Here is an 18,542-nt window from a genome sequence, read left to right as displayed (position 1 = left end):
TTTTTCAGGGCACAGACCGTATAAGTCTGCCCAGCAGTATTTCCCGCCTCCCAACCACCAGTCCCGTCTCCCATCACCGGCTCTGGTACAGACCGTATAAGTCTGCCCTCCCCTATCCTAGCCTCCCAACCACCAACCCCTCTTCCCCCCACCTGCTCCGCCACTTCTCTGGAGATGGCTAAGAAGGTATTCTAGTGTCGGTCAGCTGCAACGTTCTGCTTTGACAGGGAGGTTATTTCTTTAGAAACTTGAGTTTGAGGCTTTTTTTGGCTTGAACTTCAAATTCTGATCGAATTTGAGTAAGTTTATTTTCGAAGAAGTCAGCGAGATCTTGCGAAGTGGGGTTTGGCATTAAGGCTGTGGAGTCAGGAGTTGATGAGGATGTCAGTCCCTTGACTATGTTGAATTCAACAATTTAGTGTTCAGGCAGGTATTACCTACGAGATTTGAGTAGTAAAGTCTTCTGATCTTCAATTTTATTTTTACACATTTTGAACTGGGAAAGACTAACAATTTGTTGGATAAAGAAATGGACCAGAAAGCCCTAACCCCCATCCCTAAAGCAGCCGGCTTTAGACCCAGCTGTACCTACCAGCTACAGACCCGTGGAACTTAATTGGATAACAAGCCAATCAGCACCAATAATTGGATGTTAACAAGCAATTATCGGTACTAATTGGCTTTAAGATTTACGCACATAGCTTGCTAAGCATAACTTTTGGAAATCATTGAACACCTACCTCTTCAACAAGGCATACCGCAAAGATCCCTCCTATGAACGTTAACGCAATACCGCTTTATCTCCCATTCTGAATTTGAATCTACTATGTCCTCATCAAGACGTACTCCAACGACCCATCCTATGAACTTTTAATGGAATACCGTTCTATCTCTTATTCTGAACATGAACTCTTTATACCTGATTGCTTAATCTACTATGAGGCATATTTTCAAAGCACTTTGGGAGGCTAAGTTCCATATGTTTCTATGGAACTTTGGGAGGCTAAGTGCTTTGAAAATAAGCCTCTATGTCATTCATGATCTTTATGTAATACCTCTTGTATTTCTTACTCCGGAATGGCGATCGCCATGACGGAACAATGTAAGCCACATTGAGCCTGCAAATGGGTGGGAAAATGTGGAATACAAAAGCAGTAAATAAATAAATAAAATAAATATTGTATAAAGCAATGCATGTAAATCGGACCTCGTGGATCTCAGAAGGGGACATGGCCTTGGGCAGGTCATGGGCATTCCTAAAATTTACGGGCAGTGTTATATAGAATATGCCCGATCCGTGCCTAAATTAGTCATGTGCTTTTATACCAGGTTTTAGTTGTCATAAATGGCCACAACTAAATTTGGTCGCAGGAACAGGCACTACACATATTCTATAAACCGCGCCTAACTTTAGGTGAGGGTTTATAGAATGGCACGAAGTGTGGGGGGTTTTTTCAGCGCCGATTTTTTTTAGACGCTCTATGTAGAATCTAGACCTATGTAGGTGGGATGGCTAAACCTGCCTATGTGGATTCTCAACTTGTTAAAAGCACGCACTTCAACGTGCACTTATAGCTGTAGTTGCAGATGGGGAGAAGGTAGATGTAACTTGGTAAGAGGAGAAAACTAGATAAGTAGATCTATTTACACTCTCATTTTGGAGGTGACTTAAAATATTCCACCTGATCTTCAAACCCAAACCATGTGAGGTGGTTTGTGAAGGAAGATCAGGGTGGTACACCTGAGCTGAAAAGTATTCACACACACGCTTTGTCAATTAGATGGCTTATTGAAAATGTACCTCAGTATGACTATACAGCATTGGCCACTGAGATATGGGTTACTACAACACCTAATACCTGTAATGCCTATGGGATTGCTTGCTAAGTTCACTGGGTCTATCTGATTGTGGTAATGTCTGTCTCTGACTTCTGGCAACACATGTCTCTGTGGTAATTTGGGTTGGTTTTCTCTTTTATCATCATTTTGGGTATTTTTTGGACGTGTTGGTCTGTGAACTGAAATTGTGCTACTCACATTCAGATGTTCATTTCCTGTCTAGCTATAACCATGCAAAGTGCAGAATTGGGAACAATGAATTCTCCTTGGCTCTTGGTCTGCTTGATTTCGGAGGCTCGTACACTGTTATAATAGAGCGGGTAAGTTATCTTTGATTTAATTATACTCCCTTTTGTAATGAATTTGATCACTTTCATGCTGCTCATCTCAGAAGGTATGTTGGCTTGTGCCAATATTTCAACTAGGTCCTCTCCATTCTATTCTCCTACTACTCAACCATGGCTCCATCCTAGTTACCAAAGAAGCTCATTGTAACAGGGTAGCCATACTGGTTCATAGGCCAGCACATACTGGTTCGTAGGCCCCTTACTGAATTGTTCTCTCATTTTCCTGGCAGAAACGTCTGCTTGAAGATCTCTGGTGGCAGACCAGGCCAGTGGCAGGGGTAGACAGCATAGCTCTTGTAGCATGTTTTCTCTCTTCTCGCTCTGATGCTAGCCCTGGGTAGGACAGCAAAACAGAAGAAACAGGCCTCGCAAATAGCACAGATAGCAAACAAACACAGCGAAGATGACAATGAACCAACACATAGTCAGTGATGGTGTTGTTAATCTGTCCATTTGGGATTAGAAACTCCAATTTCAACTTTGTTGCACGACTATGCAGCAAGAGTGTGCATAGCATAATCGCCAACGTTTATTGACCAGCAACATCTATGGTTTATAGAAACCAAGTTGAGTATCATAAGTGGCATCGGACTCCTGATGCAGGCCAGGTGGCCGAAACACAGGACTGTGTTGAGTCGTGCCTTGTTTTGAATTAAAGAATTAACAACACCATCACTGACTGTTCATTGTCATCTTCCCTACTACTACTACTACTACTTATCACTTCTATAGCACTACAAGGCTTACGCAGCGCTGTACATCATACATAAAAAGACAGTCCCTGCTCAAAGAGCTCACAATCTAAGTAGGACAGACAAACAGACAGAACAACTAAGAGGTAAGGGAATTAAAGAGGAGGGGATAAAAGGGTACAGAGTAGTGGTTAGGAGTCAAAAGCAGCGTTAAAGAGGTGGGCTTTTAGCCTGGATTTGAAAACGGCCAAGGATGGGGCTAGACATTTATTTGCTATTTGGTCCTGGGTAGGAGACATGGGTGGTACTTTATGGCTCTGCTGCTGTTGGAAGTGTATGGATTGGCCGGGATCACTATAGTTGCTGTGGAAAGATATCAATAGAAATCAAACAAAATAAAACATGGAAAAGAAAATAAGATGATACCTTTTTTATTGGACATAACTTAATACATTTCTTGATTAGCTTTCGAAGGTTGCCCTTCTTCCTCAGAAAGATAGAATTGGGCTGCGAAAGGAGGACAAAATGCTAGAAAATGATGATGGAACAGCATTCCTTGGCACTATCCACCTGATGGAGAATCCTTCACTGCATAGTACTGTACCCCCAAAACTGAGGGGAACCTGCAAGAGAGGAGTACTACTACTACTACTACTACTATTTAGCATTTCTATAGCGAGGAGTGAGACATGGAAAGAAATTTGGAAGCAGAAGAATGGAAGGCAATAGGAATGGAAGGGAAGGGAAGGGGGCAAAGAATGTGAGGGAGGATGAAAATGAGAGGAGAAAGGACTAGGGAGGATGGTGATGCTCACACCATCTGCACCCCTCTGAGTAACATTCTAGATGTATCCTGTGTGTTATGTATGCAGTTCAATTGGATTTATTTTTCTGTGTAAAGATAGATTGAACAGCATTATTGCCGAAGCATCTACGGATATGCACACGCAAAAACCAAAATGTATTTGTTTTTGGATTTTTGAGACTTTTTTCTCGATTCTCTGACTTTGTTTCATAATTTGTTTTAATTTTAAAATTTAATACGCATCAGAACTTTCAATGTGCAAAGAACAATTATGCATATGTTAATTTGTAAGTTAAAGTGAGTTCATTTTGTTTGCATTAATTTTTTAAGACGTGCCGACAAATCGAAGGCATGCCAGGGTGATGGGCACTCTAGATGAATCTTCAGCCTTACGTCCCCTCAATTAAGTTTTAAGCCCCTAGCCTGAAGCCCTCCAAGACTTTGACAACTAACATCACACAAACATCCTATTAAAAAAAAGCAGATTAAAATATATACTAATGGCTCTTTGACGTAGTACAGCTGTTTTGACTTACTGTTTTGCTTTGACTGAAGCTGCTGCCCTAAGCGACTGCCTAGTGTTGCCTAATAAATGGGCTGGTCTTAATTCACACTAATAAATGCCCATCTGTTGGAGTTTCCAACAGCTGGACTCAGGGCTCTTCTTTGCTAGGACAGAACAATACCATTGGGTCATCTAAGTCTGCCCATATACAATTTTCACCTGCCATCATTACTCATATCCTTTGTGCTTTTTGAAGGCGGCAGAGCAAGATGCTTGGGTGCCTTTTAACTCCCTGCAGTTGACGTTTCTTCCTTGGCTGATTAGCATAACCTAGCCTAATGTATGAGATATCTTAATACGTGGTGCCAGAACATTTGATGACTGCAGCGAATTGATGTTATTAAGGTGGCCGCAGGGCGCTGTGTAAATTCTTCCCCGGTGCTGCCATTACTTATCATGAAATAATGCCTGCTTCCTTTAAATTGTGGTTGACACGAGGTTGTGGATATGGTAACAGCATAGCGTAAAATTACTGCATCTCTCTTCCATCCTTTAAAATCTGCTTACTCGCCCTCGCCCGTCATCGTGATGATTAAGTGCAGACTGCGAATGTTTCTGGGAGCCTGAGTCTGAGTCAGTGCTGCCTGCTTCTCGCCTGCCAGTCCCAAAGCGAGCCAGAACACATTCCTGAGCAGTTGGCCTAAAGTGCGCACTTCTCTAGGCCATTTTCTTGCTAATGATCTTCTTGCTCCTCGCACGATTTTGCTAGCATGTGCCTGTTCGACATGGTCATGATAAGTGCACAGCTCAGCTCTCTCCGGGAGCATGTTTTTTTTAAAAATTACTTTTGAAAAGAGTGCTGGCTCTGTTGGAAATCACAGCACATTCTTAAAGCAGAGAAGCAAATACAGTGATTGGAGCATTTTGCAGGCACACAAGAGGCAGATTTTCATATGAACCATAAGCATTGCCACACTGGGCCAGAGCAAAAATCCATCAAGCCCTGTATCCCGTTTCCAACAGCTGCCAATCCAAGTCACAAGTACCTGGAAAAATGTCAAAGTGGTAAATCAAGTGACCCCGCTGCTTTTTATTTAACCCTTACCAAAGCAGCTCTACTATGTCTGGCTAGCAGGCACATGAAGGATTGAATGTATGACCCTCAAGAGCAGCAGCTGGACACTTAACAGCTGAAACCACAGGAGGAAATGTGTGGTGGTGCTTCCCAGCAGCCCCATTTTGTTCTCTACCTGTGATTATTCAATTCACCCGACATGGAGCAGGCCCTTTAATAAAGGGTACTGTTATCATCTAGCATACCTCTCTGAAGAGCTGTAGAAACCAATTCAATTGCTAGTCTGAACGTAGAACTAGAGAGATCTCCCATGATGATTCTAGGAGGCATCAGCTCTCTGCAAGTGACCAGCACAGTGTTATCTACTATATCCTACTGCAGTGTAAAAAGCTTCGATCGATTGTTCTGTATTTGCTCAAGGTGAGTTACGTTCAGGTACAGTAGGAGTTTGCTAAAAGAAGATCAGGTGAATGAGATTTTATGAATCCTTCTTAATGACCTTGGTCAGTCTAAAAGAAGGCCTTTACAGCCACTCATGCTACACAGCAGACATCTAATATTTCAAAGATGCATTGCATTTTTTTCATCTGGTTATAGCCTGGTATATAAACGCAATGAGGTAATTCTGTATAGTGCGTTAAAAGACAGACATGCATCAAACTTTTGGTGTGGCAATGGGAGTTAATGCAGTGACGATCCTTGGCCGGCTGCCCTCCCCCCCCCCCACCGGGTGCAGTGGTGTCCGTCCCCCCCGGGTGCAGCACAACACCCCCGGAGTATCACCCAAGCCCCCCTCCCCCCGGGTGCATACTTACCTGCTGGGAACAGCCGCGCGGCTGTCGGTTCCGCTGGTTTCCTGTTCCCTCTACCCCGGAACAGGAAGTAACCCATTCCGAGGCACAGGGAGCAGGGAACCAGCAGAGTCGACAGCCGCGCGGCTGCTCTCTGCACCCCTCCAGCAGCGTGCACCCGGGGCGGACCGCCCCGCCCTCGGTTCGCCGCTGAGTTACTGGATGTTAGGCCCTAAACTGAGACTGAAACAGCAGTTAGGCATCACAGTACATTTAAGCTGTATTCTATAACTTGGTGCCTAGAACGACGATGCTCAAAAGCAAATGTGGGCACTAAAGACCATTAGCGCCGGAATATCACCCACAGTTGCTTGCGCCGAATCCTCAGAAGTAACGAGTGTGTGAAATGAGCTCTCCAACTCACAGCGCAATGAGCATGCAAACAGGGCTGTGCCTAGGGTCTCTGGCGCCCCCCTGCAGACTATCAGTTGGCGCCCCCCCCCCCCGTGAAAATGATCACCCCCCCCGCCCCCATGAAAATGATCGCTCACCACTTGCCACACTGAAAGGAATTGTCAGCAATATTCTTAGAAACAAATTGCTATACATTGCAAAATAAGATAGCAGATGTAAATTCTCAAAGTGGACATATTCCAAACGCTAAAATGAAAATAAAATAATTTTTTTCTACCTTTGTTGTCTGGTGACTTTCTTTTTTCAATCATGCTGGTCCAGTATCTGATTCTGCTGCTATCTGTCCTCTTAACTCCATTTCCAGGGCTTCCTTTCCATTTATTTCTTTACTTTTCTCCTTTCTTCTTCATTTCTTGCTCTATATCCATTTCCAGCAATTTCTCCTCTCTCCCTGGGTCCTGCCCTCCCATCCATGTCCATTCTTGTCCCTCTCTGCCCTTCCCTCCTCCATCCATAGCCAGCAATCCTCCTCTCTCCCCTCCCCTCCATTTCCAGCAATTTGTCCTCTCCCTGGGCCCTGCCCTCCCATCCATGCCTCTCTGCCCTCCCATCCATTCAGGGTCTGCCCTCCCTCTCACTCCCCATTCCATTCAGGATCTATCCCCCCTCTCTCACTGCCCCCTCTTTTCGGCTCCCAGTTCCCACCTGCGGCTGCCCCTAGTTCCAGATCCATTGATTCTCCCATCCACCCCTGCCCCAGGCATGACCCCATTCTCCCTCCTGCTCACTTTTCAGACCCCAGTTCCAGCTCCATGCCCCTTCTCCCATCTGTCTCCCACCCAGTCCCTTCTGCCCATCCGAGTCCCCCTCACCCCATCTGTCTCCCACCCAGTCCCTTCTGCTATCCAAGTGCCCCCCCACCCTCACCCCTTCTGTCTCCCACCCAGTCCCTTCTGCCCATCCGAGACCCCCTCACCCCATCTGTCTCCCACCCAGTCCCTTCTGCTATCCAAGTGCCCCCAACCCTCACCCCATCTGTCTCCCACCCAGTCCCTTCTGCCCATCCGAGTCCCCCTCACCCCATCTGACTCCCACCCAGTCCCTTCTGCCCATCCGAGTCCCCCTCACCCCATCTGTCTCCCACCCAGTCCCTTCTGCTATCCGAGTCCTCCCCCACCTTCACGGTCACCCCATCTGTCCCCCACCCTCACCCTGCCTCGTCTTCTCCCTGCCACCCGTCTTTAAAAAGAAATTGCCGACGCGATAGCGAGCGCAGCACCTCGTGTGCAAGTAAAAGAAGCGAATCCGATCATCTCATTGGGCCTTCCTTCACTGTCCCGCCCTAGAGGAAATAGGAAGTTGCGTCAGAGGAGGGCGGGACAGTGAGGGAAGGCCCAATGAGATGATCGGATCCGCTTCTTTTACTTGCACACGAGGTGCTGCGCTCGCTCGGCAAATAAATTTAAAGGGCTGGTGCGGGGGGGGGGGGTGCCAGGATGAAGAGCAGCGGGAGCGGCGGCACCCCCCTCTCTGGTGCCAAAAGATTTAAAGTCCTTGGTGGGGCGAGGGTAAGCACCGCGACGGCGCCCTCCAGAGGTGGGCGCCCCCCTGCGGCGCTTACCTCGCTTACCGCATCGGCACGGCCCTGCATGCAAATGAGGTCACCCCCTACTCCCCCCCCCCCATGGTCAGCGAGCAGAGCGCCAAACAAGGGTGCTCCTCCTTTGGCAAACCACACGCCAGTTTGGAAACTCCCTCATATGGTTCTTAGGCCCCACCCAGTGCATCCCAGGATGCACCAGGCAGGGCAGGGCGCTGCCATTTTGATGACGGTGCTCGGCAGGAGGAGGGACTAGGATTCCTCTCCTCCTCCTTCAAGGTAGGGGGGTTGGGGGGACACCGCTAGACCACTGGGGCTAGGCTAGTCTTCAGCAGAGGGGGGCCTGGCCAGGGACCCCACTGGACCACAAGGATTTTATTTTTTGGGGGGAAGGGGTCTGGGGTCCACCGGACCACCAGGGCCTTATGTGTTTGGGGGGTGGGGGTCTGGGATCCACTGAACCACCAGGCCTTACATTTGAGGGGGTGGGGATGTCAGGAGTCCACTGGATCACCTGGTCCTTACATGTTTGGGAGGGGTGGGGGTCTGGGAACACCAGGGCTAGTGATAGCTGGTGTCCTGGGCATATGCTGAAAAGTTGTGCTTAACACACAACTTTTGAGTGCATGCGCCAGGCACCATCCTGCCCCTAACACCCGAACAACTCCCTGATGCTCGACGCTATGAGTGCGCCTAAATTTGCATCTCATAAGCGTTGAGCATTAGGGAGTTGTTCTGGGTTGCTGTTCCGGCGGTATTTCTCCAGCTCTGTTTAGTATAGCGCCGGAGTTTTGAGCCTCGGGGCCTACATGTTCTAGTGTGTAACTGCAAAGGGAGCCTTCCCATGGGCAGGGCTTGGGTGTTATGACTAGGGTTACCATATTTTGTCCTCCAAAAAGGAGGACACATGCCCCGCCCCACCACACACCCCACCCCCCTTGTCACGCCTTCACTTCGCCCCCATCACATTTTCCCTTCCCCCTGTCACACACCCCGTCACCCCCCTCCTCCCCGTCACCTCCCTCCCCTTACTACTGCCCTGGTGGTCTAGTGACCTCTTCGGGGCAGGAAACAGCCCCCTCTTTCCTGCCTAGATCTTCCCTGCATGCATCCTTCGTGTTGCTGATCTCGGCACTGATTCAAAATGGCCGCCGAGAGTTGAAGTCTTGCGAGGTCACTTCAACTCTTGGTGGCCATTTTGAATCAGCGCCAAGATAAGGAACACAAAGGATGCATGCAGGGCAGTGCTCCTGGCAGGAAACAGGGGGCTCTTTCCTGCCCCAAAGGCGGAAGAGGTCACTAGACCACCAGGGCAGTAGTAAGTAAGGGGAGGGGAGGCTAGCAATCTACCCGTTTGTCCGGATTTCTGGACAAACGGGTAGGCTGGTGGGCGGGCCTTCCAGGACAGCCCGCCCACCAGCCTGCCCGTTTGTCCAGAAATCCGGACAAACGGGCAGATTGGCAAAACCCGCCCGGTTGCCCGGACATGTCCTCAAAAAGAGGACATGTCCGGGTAAATCCGGACATATGGTAACCCTAGTTATGACTATTTCAGCCTGCGCTTTATAGAATAGTTGCATTTATGTGCCCAACTGCTGATTTTAGGAACCAGCATTTACACTAGCCATAGAAATGGTGTAAGTGATTGCACCTAATGTTTGGTGCACAACTGTGAACTTACGCCAGCATTCTGTGACAGATTTGGTGTCCAACTCTGCTGTTATAGAATACTACCTTAGTTCCCAGTTTTTTTGGCGCCAGACTTTAGGCACCATTTGTAGAATTTTCCCAATATACGGTTTCTGAAAAGTTGTTTCCTAGCAAGGTAAAAATGACCACTTTTGGGCAGACCTCTTTGACACAGGTTCGCAGTACACTGCCTCTGTCAAAATCCCCAGCCTCCCGTAAGACTGCCCCCTGGTGTAAGCCTATTGAAATTGCAACCTGTACTTTCTGCTCCCTCTTTGTCTAGGATTTTTCCCTTTTGAACTGCAAACTGAAATGATAGCTCTTTCTCAGGGCAAACATCTGATCCGTCTCTTACTTTTGTTGCTGTTAGGAGTCTGAGGGGAAAATTCCCGTCCTGAAATCAGAAGACATCTCAGCAAATAACATTCACATTGCTTGGCAAATCCCTCAATACGTGCTGATCAGTGCCGGAGAAGTCATGTTCTCCATAACGGGGCTTGAATTCTCATACTCACAGGTAGAATGCATTATCTGTTTATTTTAAGGGTTTTCTGCATCAATGGTCAGGTTCTTCGTAGGCTGACATTCTATTTATCGTATTAACATAAGAACAGATGTCATTATATGAGTGTGAGAGACCATGTGGACCCGTGCTTCACATGTAGCTCACGCATTACAGAATCTTTAGGTTTTTCTTATGCTAGAGTGGAGGAGTGGCCTAATGGTTAGTGCAGTGGACTGTGAACCCAGCATCCTGGGTTTGAATCCCCCTGCAGCTCCTTGTGACCCTGGGCAAGTTACTTAACCCTCAATTGCCTCAGGTACAAAAACCAAGATCATGAGCCCTCTAGGGACAGAGATATAGTGAAAAACAACGTAAATGCAGTATATACTAGAGTTAAGGCTAGTGATTTAATACAAAAAAATACAGAACTCTAGTCAATTATCATGAAAAAGAGTGCTTGTTTATGGAGAAAAAGCCCTCAGAAACCGTGAGCAAACAGCCACCGGTTTTGAGCAAGGTTACTGAGTGGAGGAGTGGTTAGGGTGGTGGACTTTGGTCCTGAGGAACTGAGTTCGATTCCCGGCATAGGCAGCTCCTTTTGACTCTGGGCAAGTCATTTAACCCTCCATTGCCTGCCCCATTGAGCCTCCCATGAGTGGGAAAAGTGCGGGGTACAAATGTAACTAAAATAAAATATAGATAGGTAACACCCACTAAGTTTCTATCATTGGGCATAAAAAAACTCCACAAAACAATCGAGCGTGTTTTCTGCTCTCAATTCTTAACTCTTGAATATTTCTGCTCTTGTACACAAAATGAGCAACTTATGTGTAAATAAACAGCATCAGAAAAGAAAGCACTTAGCTAAACAATGCTTAACGAAGCACTCCTTGTCTTAGCGTTCAACGGGGACCACCGTTTCACCCCGGAAACAAGACTTCTTCAGGAACGGAGTGCTATAGCGTGATGCTGAGAGTCTAAATAAACAGATAAGTTGAAAAAATTGAGCAAGAGAAAAAGAGACAATCAGAACAAAATATAGTCACACATGGATATGCGTACATCTGAAGGAAGCGCTACGAGTTTAAAATGGCGCCTCAACGTCATCGGCTACACAGCTGGTATAAATATGGTCATCAATGTAAATGTTGATGATTGACTGTTAATTAGTAAAAGATGTGCCAATCTATGGAACTATTGAGTCCATTGGGTTCCAAAGTATTTAGATCAAATATCCACTTAGCCTCTCTTCTCTGTAATTTCAGCTTACGGTTACCGCCTCTGTTAGATGGATCAATTCTGTCAATTGCAAGACATTTTAGTTCTTCAAATTTATGGTTTTTAGTGATACAATGTTCAACAAGTGGTTCTTTAAAAGCTTGTATCATAATTGGACAAATCTGGCAAAGTCCACATTTAAAGTGTCCACAAATTTGCCGAATATTCTGGGTTTTTTTTCTAGTTTTTAAATCAGTAGGACAAATCATTTCTTTCGTATTATTGCATCTCGAAAACGCAATTCGTAGATCAATGTCGTTGAAAGCAGGAATAGATTGTATAATCCCCCACCTATTCCTGACTAATCGAGCTCAATGAGGCCTGACTTCATTGTACTGCATTACCATGGTAAACATCTTATCATCAGTGCTTGCTTTGGCAATGCTGGATAAGTCTCTGTTATTATATTTGGCTCTGCGGTAAGCCTTTTTTAAAACTGCTTTGGGAATAGCCTCTGTCAGCTAAATCGCTCATCAGACTGGCAGCTTGTTGTTTGAAGGTAGACAGGTCTGTGCAGATTCGTCTTAATCTTAGCAATTGAGATAATGGAAGACTATTCCTTAACTGTATAGGACAATGATTTGTCCTGCTGATTTAAATACTAGAAAAAAAAAAACAGAATATTCGGCAAATTTGTGGACACTTTAAATGTGGACTTTGCCAGATTTGTCCAATTATGATACAAACTAAACACTTCCTGAATCCGAGACCCAACAAGTCTCACATATTACGCCATTTCACGAATTGCCTATCAGACCATGTTGTCTACTTAATCAGTTGTCCCTGCATGAAGTTTTATGTAGGGATGACAACGAGAGCACTGAAGACGAGAATCTTAGAACACAGATCCAACATTCGTAGACAAGCTTTTAAAGAACCACTTGTTGAACATTGTATCACTAAAAACCATAAATTTGAAGAACTAAAATGTCTTGCAATTGACAGAATTGATCCATCTAACCGTAAGCTGAAATTACAGAGAAGAGAGGCTAAGTGGACATTTGATCTAACTACTTTGGAACCCAATGGACTCAATAGTTCAATAGATTGGCACATCTTTTACTAATTAACAGTCAATCATCAACATTTGCATTGATGACCATATTTATACCAGCTGTGTAGCCGATGACGTTGAGGCGCCATTTTAAACTCGTAGCGCTTCCTTCAGATGTACGCATATCCATGTGTGACTATATTTTGTGCTGATTTACTCTTTTTCTCTTGCTCAATATAATTTTTTCAACTTATCTGTTTATTTAGACTCTCAGCATCAAGCTATAGCACTCCGTTCCTGAAGAAGCCTTGTTTCCGGGGTGAAACGGTGGTCCCCGTTGAACGCTAAGACAAGGAGTGCTTCGTTAAGCATTGTTAAGCTAAGTGCTTTCTTTTCTGATGCTGTTTATTTACACTTAAGTTGTTCATTTTGTGTACAAGAACAGAAATATTCAAGAGTTAAGAACTGAGAGCAGAAAACACGCTCGATTGTTTTGTCGAGTTTTTTTTTGCCCAATGATAGAACCTTAGCGGGTGTTACCTATCTATATCAGTAACCTCGCTCAAAACCGGTGGCTGTTTGCTCACGGTTTCTGAGGGCTTTTTCTCCATAAACAAGCACTCTTTTTCATGATAATTGATTAGAGTTCCGCATTTTTTGACAGAGATATAGTTCCTGCTTATAATTGGATTGTAAGCCACATCAAACCTGAACTCTGTTTGGGATAATGAAGAATACAAATGTCATAATAAAATAATGTGTCACATGCTACAAATAATTTAGCTTTCTCTAATATATTTGCTAAAGGGGGAAGTTAGCATGGGCTATCATTAAGATATATTATTTTACCACTAACTCAAGCTATTTTAGCACAAGTCCCATTTTATTTACGGAGTGGAGGAGTAGCCTAGTTGTTAGTGCAGCGGACCTTGATCCTGGGGAACAGGGTTCAATTCCCACTGCAGCTCCTTGTGACTCTGGGCAAGTCACTTGCCCCCCCCCCCTCCCCCATTGCCCCTGGTACAAAACTAAGTACCTGAGTATATGTAAACCACTTTGAATGTAGTTGCAAAATACCACAGAAAGCCAGTATATCAAGTCCCATTTCCCTTTCCCTATTTGAGATTCTACATGGAATGTTGAAACTATTTGTAGATTCTAGATGGAATGTTGCTACTATTGAGATTCTGTTGCTACTATTTGAGATTCTACATGGAATGTTGCTATTCCACTAGCAACATTCCATGTAGAAGCCTGCGCTTGCAGATCAGCAACGCGGCCACGCAGGCTTCTGTTTCTGTGAGTCTGACGTCCTGCACATACGTGCAGGACGTCAGACTCACAGAAACAGAAGCCTGCGCGGCCACATTGGTGATCTGCAAGCGCAGGTTTCTACATGGAATGTTGCTATTGGAGGAGTAGCCTAGTGGTTAGTGCAGTGGACTTTGATCCTGGGGAACTGAGTTCGATTCCCACTGCAGCTCCTTGTGACCCTGGGCAAGTCACTTAACCCTCCATTTCCCCTGGTACAAAATAAGTACATGAATATATGTAAACCGCTTTGAATGTAGTTGCAAAACCCACAGAAAGGCGGTATATCAAGTCCCATTTCCATTATGCAATAAGACCTAGTTACTAATAACTGGGGTTAACAGTAAAATAACATATCTTGATGGTAGCCCATGTGGATAACGTCCCTCCTTAATTAAGGAAAACAGAAATGTCTCTAGAATTTAAAGTCATTGATATAGGTAATAAAAGAGAGCCAAGCAGAATTCTACAGTCTGTGCCCTGAAAATGGCAAGGACAAATCAAGATCAACTATGCATATGTAGGATCACATCATACCTTATGCTGTGAGTTTATCTTGTTGGGCAGACTGGATGGATGATACAGGTTTTTATCTCCCGCAAAAGAGGTCCAAAAATTTCCACAAAAATCCAACACAGAAAAGAAACAGGTGGAAAAAACAACTTCAAGGGATCAATCCAAGACAAGAGGTGAGATGCTCCAGAAAAACTTTATTAAGGACCCAACACGGTCCGTGTTTCGGTTTTTAAAAATATCGAATTTGTCAGTATGAGGCAACAATCTCTAATTTATTCAAGAGACCACATTTCATGAGCTCCATTGTCTGTCAGTATATCCTCTGTACAACTACTGATTGACCCCTGATGAAGGTTTTTTTTAAAAACCGAAACACGGACCGTGTTGGGTCCTTAATAAAGTTTTTCTGGAGCATCTCACCTCTTGTCTTGGATTGATCCCTTGAAGTTGTTTTTTCCACCTGTTTCTTTTCTGTACAGGTTTTTATCTGCCATTATCTACTATGTTACAATTTGGTTAACAGCATAACCAATGGTAAAATTTCCAAATATAAGCATAAATACAAATCAGTGGGGTAAATTTGGAGATGCTACATTAAATCCAAGTATTAGACCTAACACGATACTGTGCCGGGAACATACACATTTAACAACACTGTAGAACAATCATCCTACTTATTTTCCAAAGAGAAGGGCGCCCACCTTGCGACACAAATCGGGAAATGGGCACCCTTCTCTCAGGTGCGGCCAAATCGGCATAATCGAAAGCCGATTTTGGCCGCCCTCAACTGCAGTCCGTCACAGGAGCGGCCAAAATTTAAGGGAGCGTGTCAGAGGCGTAGCAAAGGCGGGACTGGGGCGTGGTTACCACATGGGCGCCCTCGGCCGATAATGGAAAAAAGAAGGCCGGCCCTGATGAGCATTTGGCCGACTTTACTTGGTCCATTTATTTTCAGGACCAAGCCTCAAAAAGATGCCCAAACTGATCAGATGACCACCGGAGGGAATCGGGGTTGACCTCCCCATACTCCCCCAGTGGTCTCCAACCCCCTACCACCCAAAAAAAATTTAAAAACATTTTTTTGTCAGCCTCAAATGTCATACCCAGCTCCATGACAGCAGTATGCAGGTCTCTAGAGCAGTTTTTAGTGGGTGCAGTGCACTTCAGGTAGGCGGACCCAGGCCCATCCCCCCCTACCTGTTACACTTGTGGTGGTAAATAAGAGCCCTCCAAAACCCACCCAAAACCCACTGTACCCACATGTAGGTGCCCCCCTTCACCAATAAGGGCTATGGTAGTGGTGTACAGTTGTGGGAAGTGGGTTTTGGTTGGGGATTTGGGGGGCTCAGCACCCAAGGTAAGGGAGCTATGTACCTGGGAGTAATTAATGAAGTCCACTGCAGTGCCCCCTAGGGTGCCCGGTTGGTGTCCTGGCATGTGAGGGGGACCAGTGCACTACAAATGCTGGCTCCTCCCACGACCAAATGGCTTGGATTTGGCCGGATTTGAGATGGCCGGCCTCGGTTTCCATTATCGGCGAAAACCGAGGCCGGCCATCTCTAAGTCCGGCGATCTCAACATTTAGGTCGACCATCTCTAAGGTTGACCTAAATGTTGAGATTTGGCTGGCCCTGACCGTATTATCGAAACGAAAGATGGCCGCCCATCTTGTTCGATAATATGGTTGGCTCCGCCCCTTCCCGGAGCCATCCCCGGAGATGGCCGCCCTTAGAGATGAGCGCCCCCGTTCGATTATGCCCCTCCATATAACAGAAATATGATAAATGTCAACAGAACACAAATTATACCATTGTAGACAGAATAGAAAAAACATTTATAAAACATATATATGATAATCACAATGGCAGCTGTTATGGTGCTTATTTGGTGGAACAGCTTACCAAGGGAACTTAGGCTGGAGAATTTTGTGAAGGAATTTAAGAAGCTTTTGAAAATGCGGCTTTATTTTACAGCCCAGTGATCCATTAGAGCACTGGTTTTCAACCCAGTCCTCAAGGACTACCTGGCCAGTCAGGTTTTCAGGATATCCAGAATGAATATGCAATTAAAATTCAATGCGAAGAAATGCAAAGTGATGCACTTATGGAGTAGAAATCCACGGGAGACGTATGTGTTAGGCGGTGAGAGTCTGATATGTACAGACGAGGAGAGGGATCTTGGGGGTGATAGTATCTGAGGATCTGAAGGTGACAAAACAGTGTGACAAGGCGCTGGCCGTAAGTAGAAGGTTGCTAGGCTGTATAGAGAGAGTTGTGTCCAGCAGTAGAAAGGAGGTGTTGATGCCCCTGTATAAGTCGTTGGTGAGGCCCCACCTGGAGTATTGTGTTCAGTTTTGGAGGCCGTATCTTGTTAAGGATGTAAAAAGAATTGAAGCGGTGCAAAGAAAAGCTACGAGAATGGTATGGGATTTGCGTTACAAGACGTATGAGGAGAGACTTGCTGAACTAAACATGTATACTCTGGAGGAAAGGAGAAACAGGGGTGATATGATACAGACGTTCAAATATTTGAAAGGTATTAATCTGCAAACGAACCTTTTCCGTAGATGGGAAGGCGGTAGAACTAGAGGACATGAATTGAGGTTGAAAGGAGGCAGACTCAGGACTAATGTCAGGAAGAGGGTGGTGGATGCTTGGAATGCCCTCCCACGGGAGGTGGTGGAGATGAAAACGGTAATGGAATTCAAACATGCATGGGATAAACACAAAGGAATCCTGTTTAGTAGGAATGGTTCTGTTGAATCTTAGCGGAGATTGGGTGGCGACGCCGGTAATTGGGAAACAAAATGGGAGCTGGGCAGACTTCTATGGTCTACGCCCTGATTGTGACTGAATAGATAGAGATGGGCTGGAGTGTAGATTTTAAGGGGCTTCGATGTTAGTTTCAGAACTTAGTACAAGAAGAGTACTGGGCAGACTTCTACGGTCTGTGCCCTGAGAAAGGCAAGGACAAATCAAACTCGGGTATACATATAAAGTATCACATACCATATAAAATGAGTTTATCTTGTTGGGCAGACTGGATGGACCATACAGATCTTTATCTGTCGTCATTTACTATGTTACTATGTAAGAGAGAGATCTGCATACTGAGAAGGAAGTGCAGGCAAATCTATCTTATGCATATTCATTGTGGATATCCTGAAAATCCGACTGGCCAGATGGTACATGAGGACGGGGTTCAAAACCACTGCACTAGAGGATAATTTTTATGCTGGTTATCACCTCTTGACGGGGGGGGGGGGGGGGGAGGGTTATTTTTAAATTTACTATTGTGATATGTTTTTATTTTTTTGTTATGCACTTTTTTTGTTTTTTGAATGTTTTATGTAAACCACTTCGAAGAAACTGTTATATTGTATAGTAGGGTATAAGAATTTTAATCAGAATAAAAATATATCTACATTCTCTATAAACAAAGAGTTAGGATATCAAATGACCTTAACTACACTATTTACACAACCAAACACAGCACAAAGTTCACCCACATGAAGCCAATGAACCAATGTTTTTGTATGTGCTCCTTTTTTCTAGGCTCCTCCAAGTATGAAGTCAGTCCTGCAGGCGGGTTGGCTTCTCACAGTGGCCTTTGGAAATCTCATCGTACTAATTATTGCCCAGACCGTAGCACTGGAGCAGGTAGAATCTAAATGCATCTTGTTGAATAGCATTCAGTTCTTAATCTGGCTCAGATGGTGACGCTAAATGTTCGATTATAATGGGAGAAGTTGTATTCTGGTGATTGGCTCTGGGCACATGGAGCCAAGGAATTCCTAAGCTAGAATTTAATCTTTGTCGCTGACCCTGTGTGAAATGATGCGTATATTACGCCTGTAACTGGGTAACCCTAAAGCTCTGATTTCAAAGACACTAGAGCGTCCTTAAATCTTGCTGTGTAGCTAGTCAAAGTTGACAAATCAAGCGTGCATGGGACAAGCACCAAAGAGATCTTAGTAACAGAAGAAGGGAGGGCGAAGCTCATTGATCAAATTAAGGTTTGTGATAGTACAGAAGACAGCTACAAATGGAAGGACAGGGTACACCAGTGCTTGCCAATCATTTTGTGTGTATGAATCAGAATAATGATGCACCTATGGGGAGCCCAAAATATGACCCCCAAAATAGAGTTCTATTCCACCTTTAACTATTTTATTTATTTAT

At 45.1% G+C, this 18,542-nt stretch overlaps 1 protein-coding gene across 1 annotated transcript in view; it reads left to right on the top strand.

The window, feature by feature from the left end:
* Positions 1-18,542, top strand: part of SLC15A2 (solute carrier family 15 member 2) — a 219,214-nt gene that overhangs the window by 199,015 nt on the left and 1,657 nt on the right. Inside the window, exons 19-21 of the mRNA XM_030210263.1 lie at positions 2,063-2,159; positions 10,128-10,274; positions 17,916-18,020. Coding sequence (XP_030066123.1) covers positions 2,063-2,159; positions 10,128-10,274; positions 17,916-18,020 — 349 coding nt within the window. The remainder of the gene's footprint in view (positions 1-2,062; positions 2,160-10,127; positions 10,275-17,915; positions 18,021-18,542) is intronic.

This window comes from Microcaecilia unicolor, chromosome 7 (assembly GCF_901765095.1).
Source record: "Microcaecilia unicolor chromosome 7, aMicUni1.1, whole genome shotgun sequence".
Lineage (NCBI taxonomy): Eukaryota > Metazoa > Chordata > Amphibia > Gymnophiona > Siphonopidae > Microcaecilia > Microcaecilia unicolor.
This window is presented reverse-complemented; position numbering and strand designations above follow the sequence as displayed.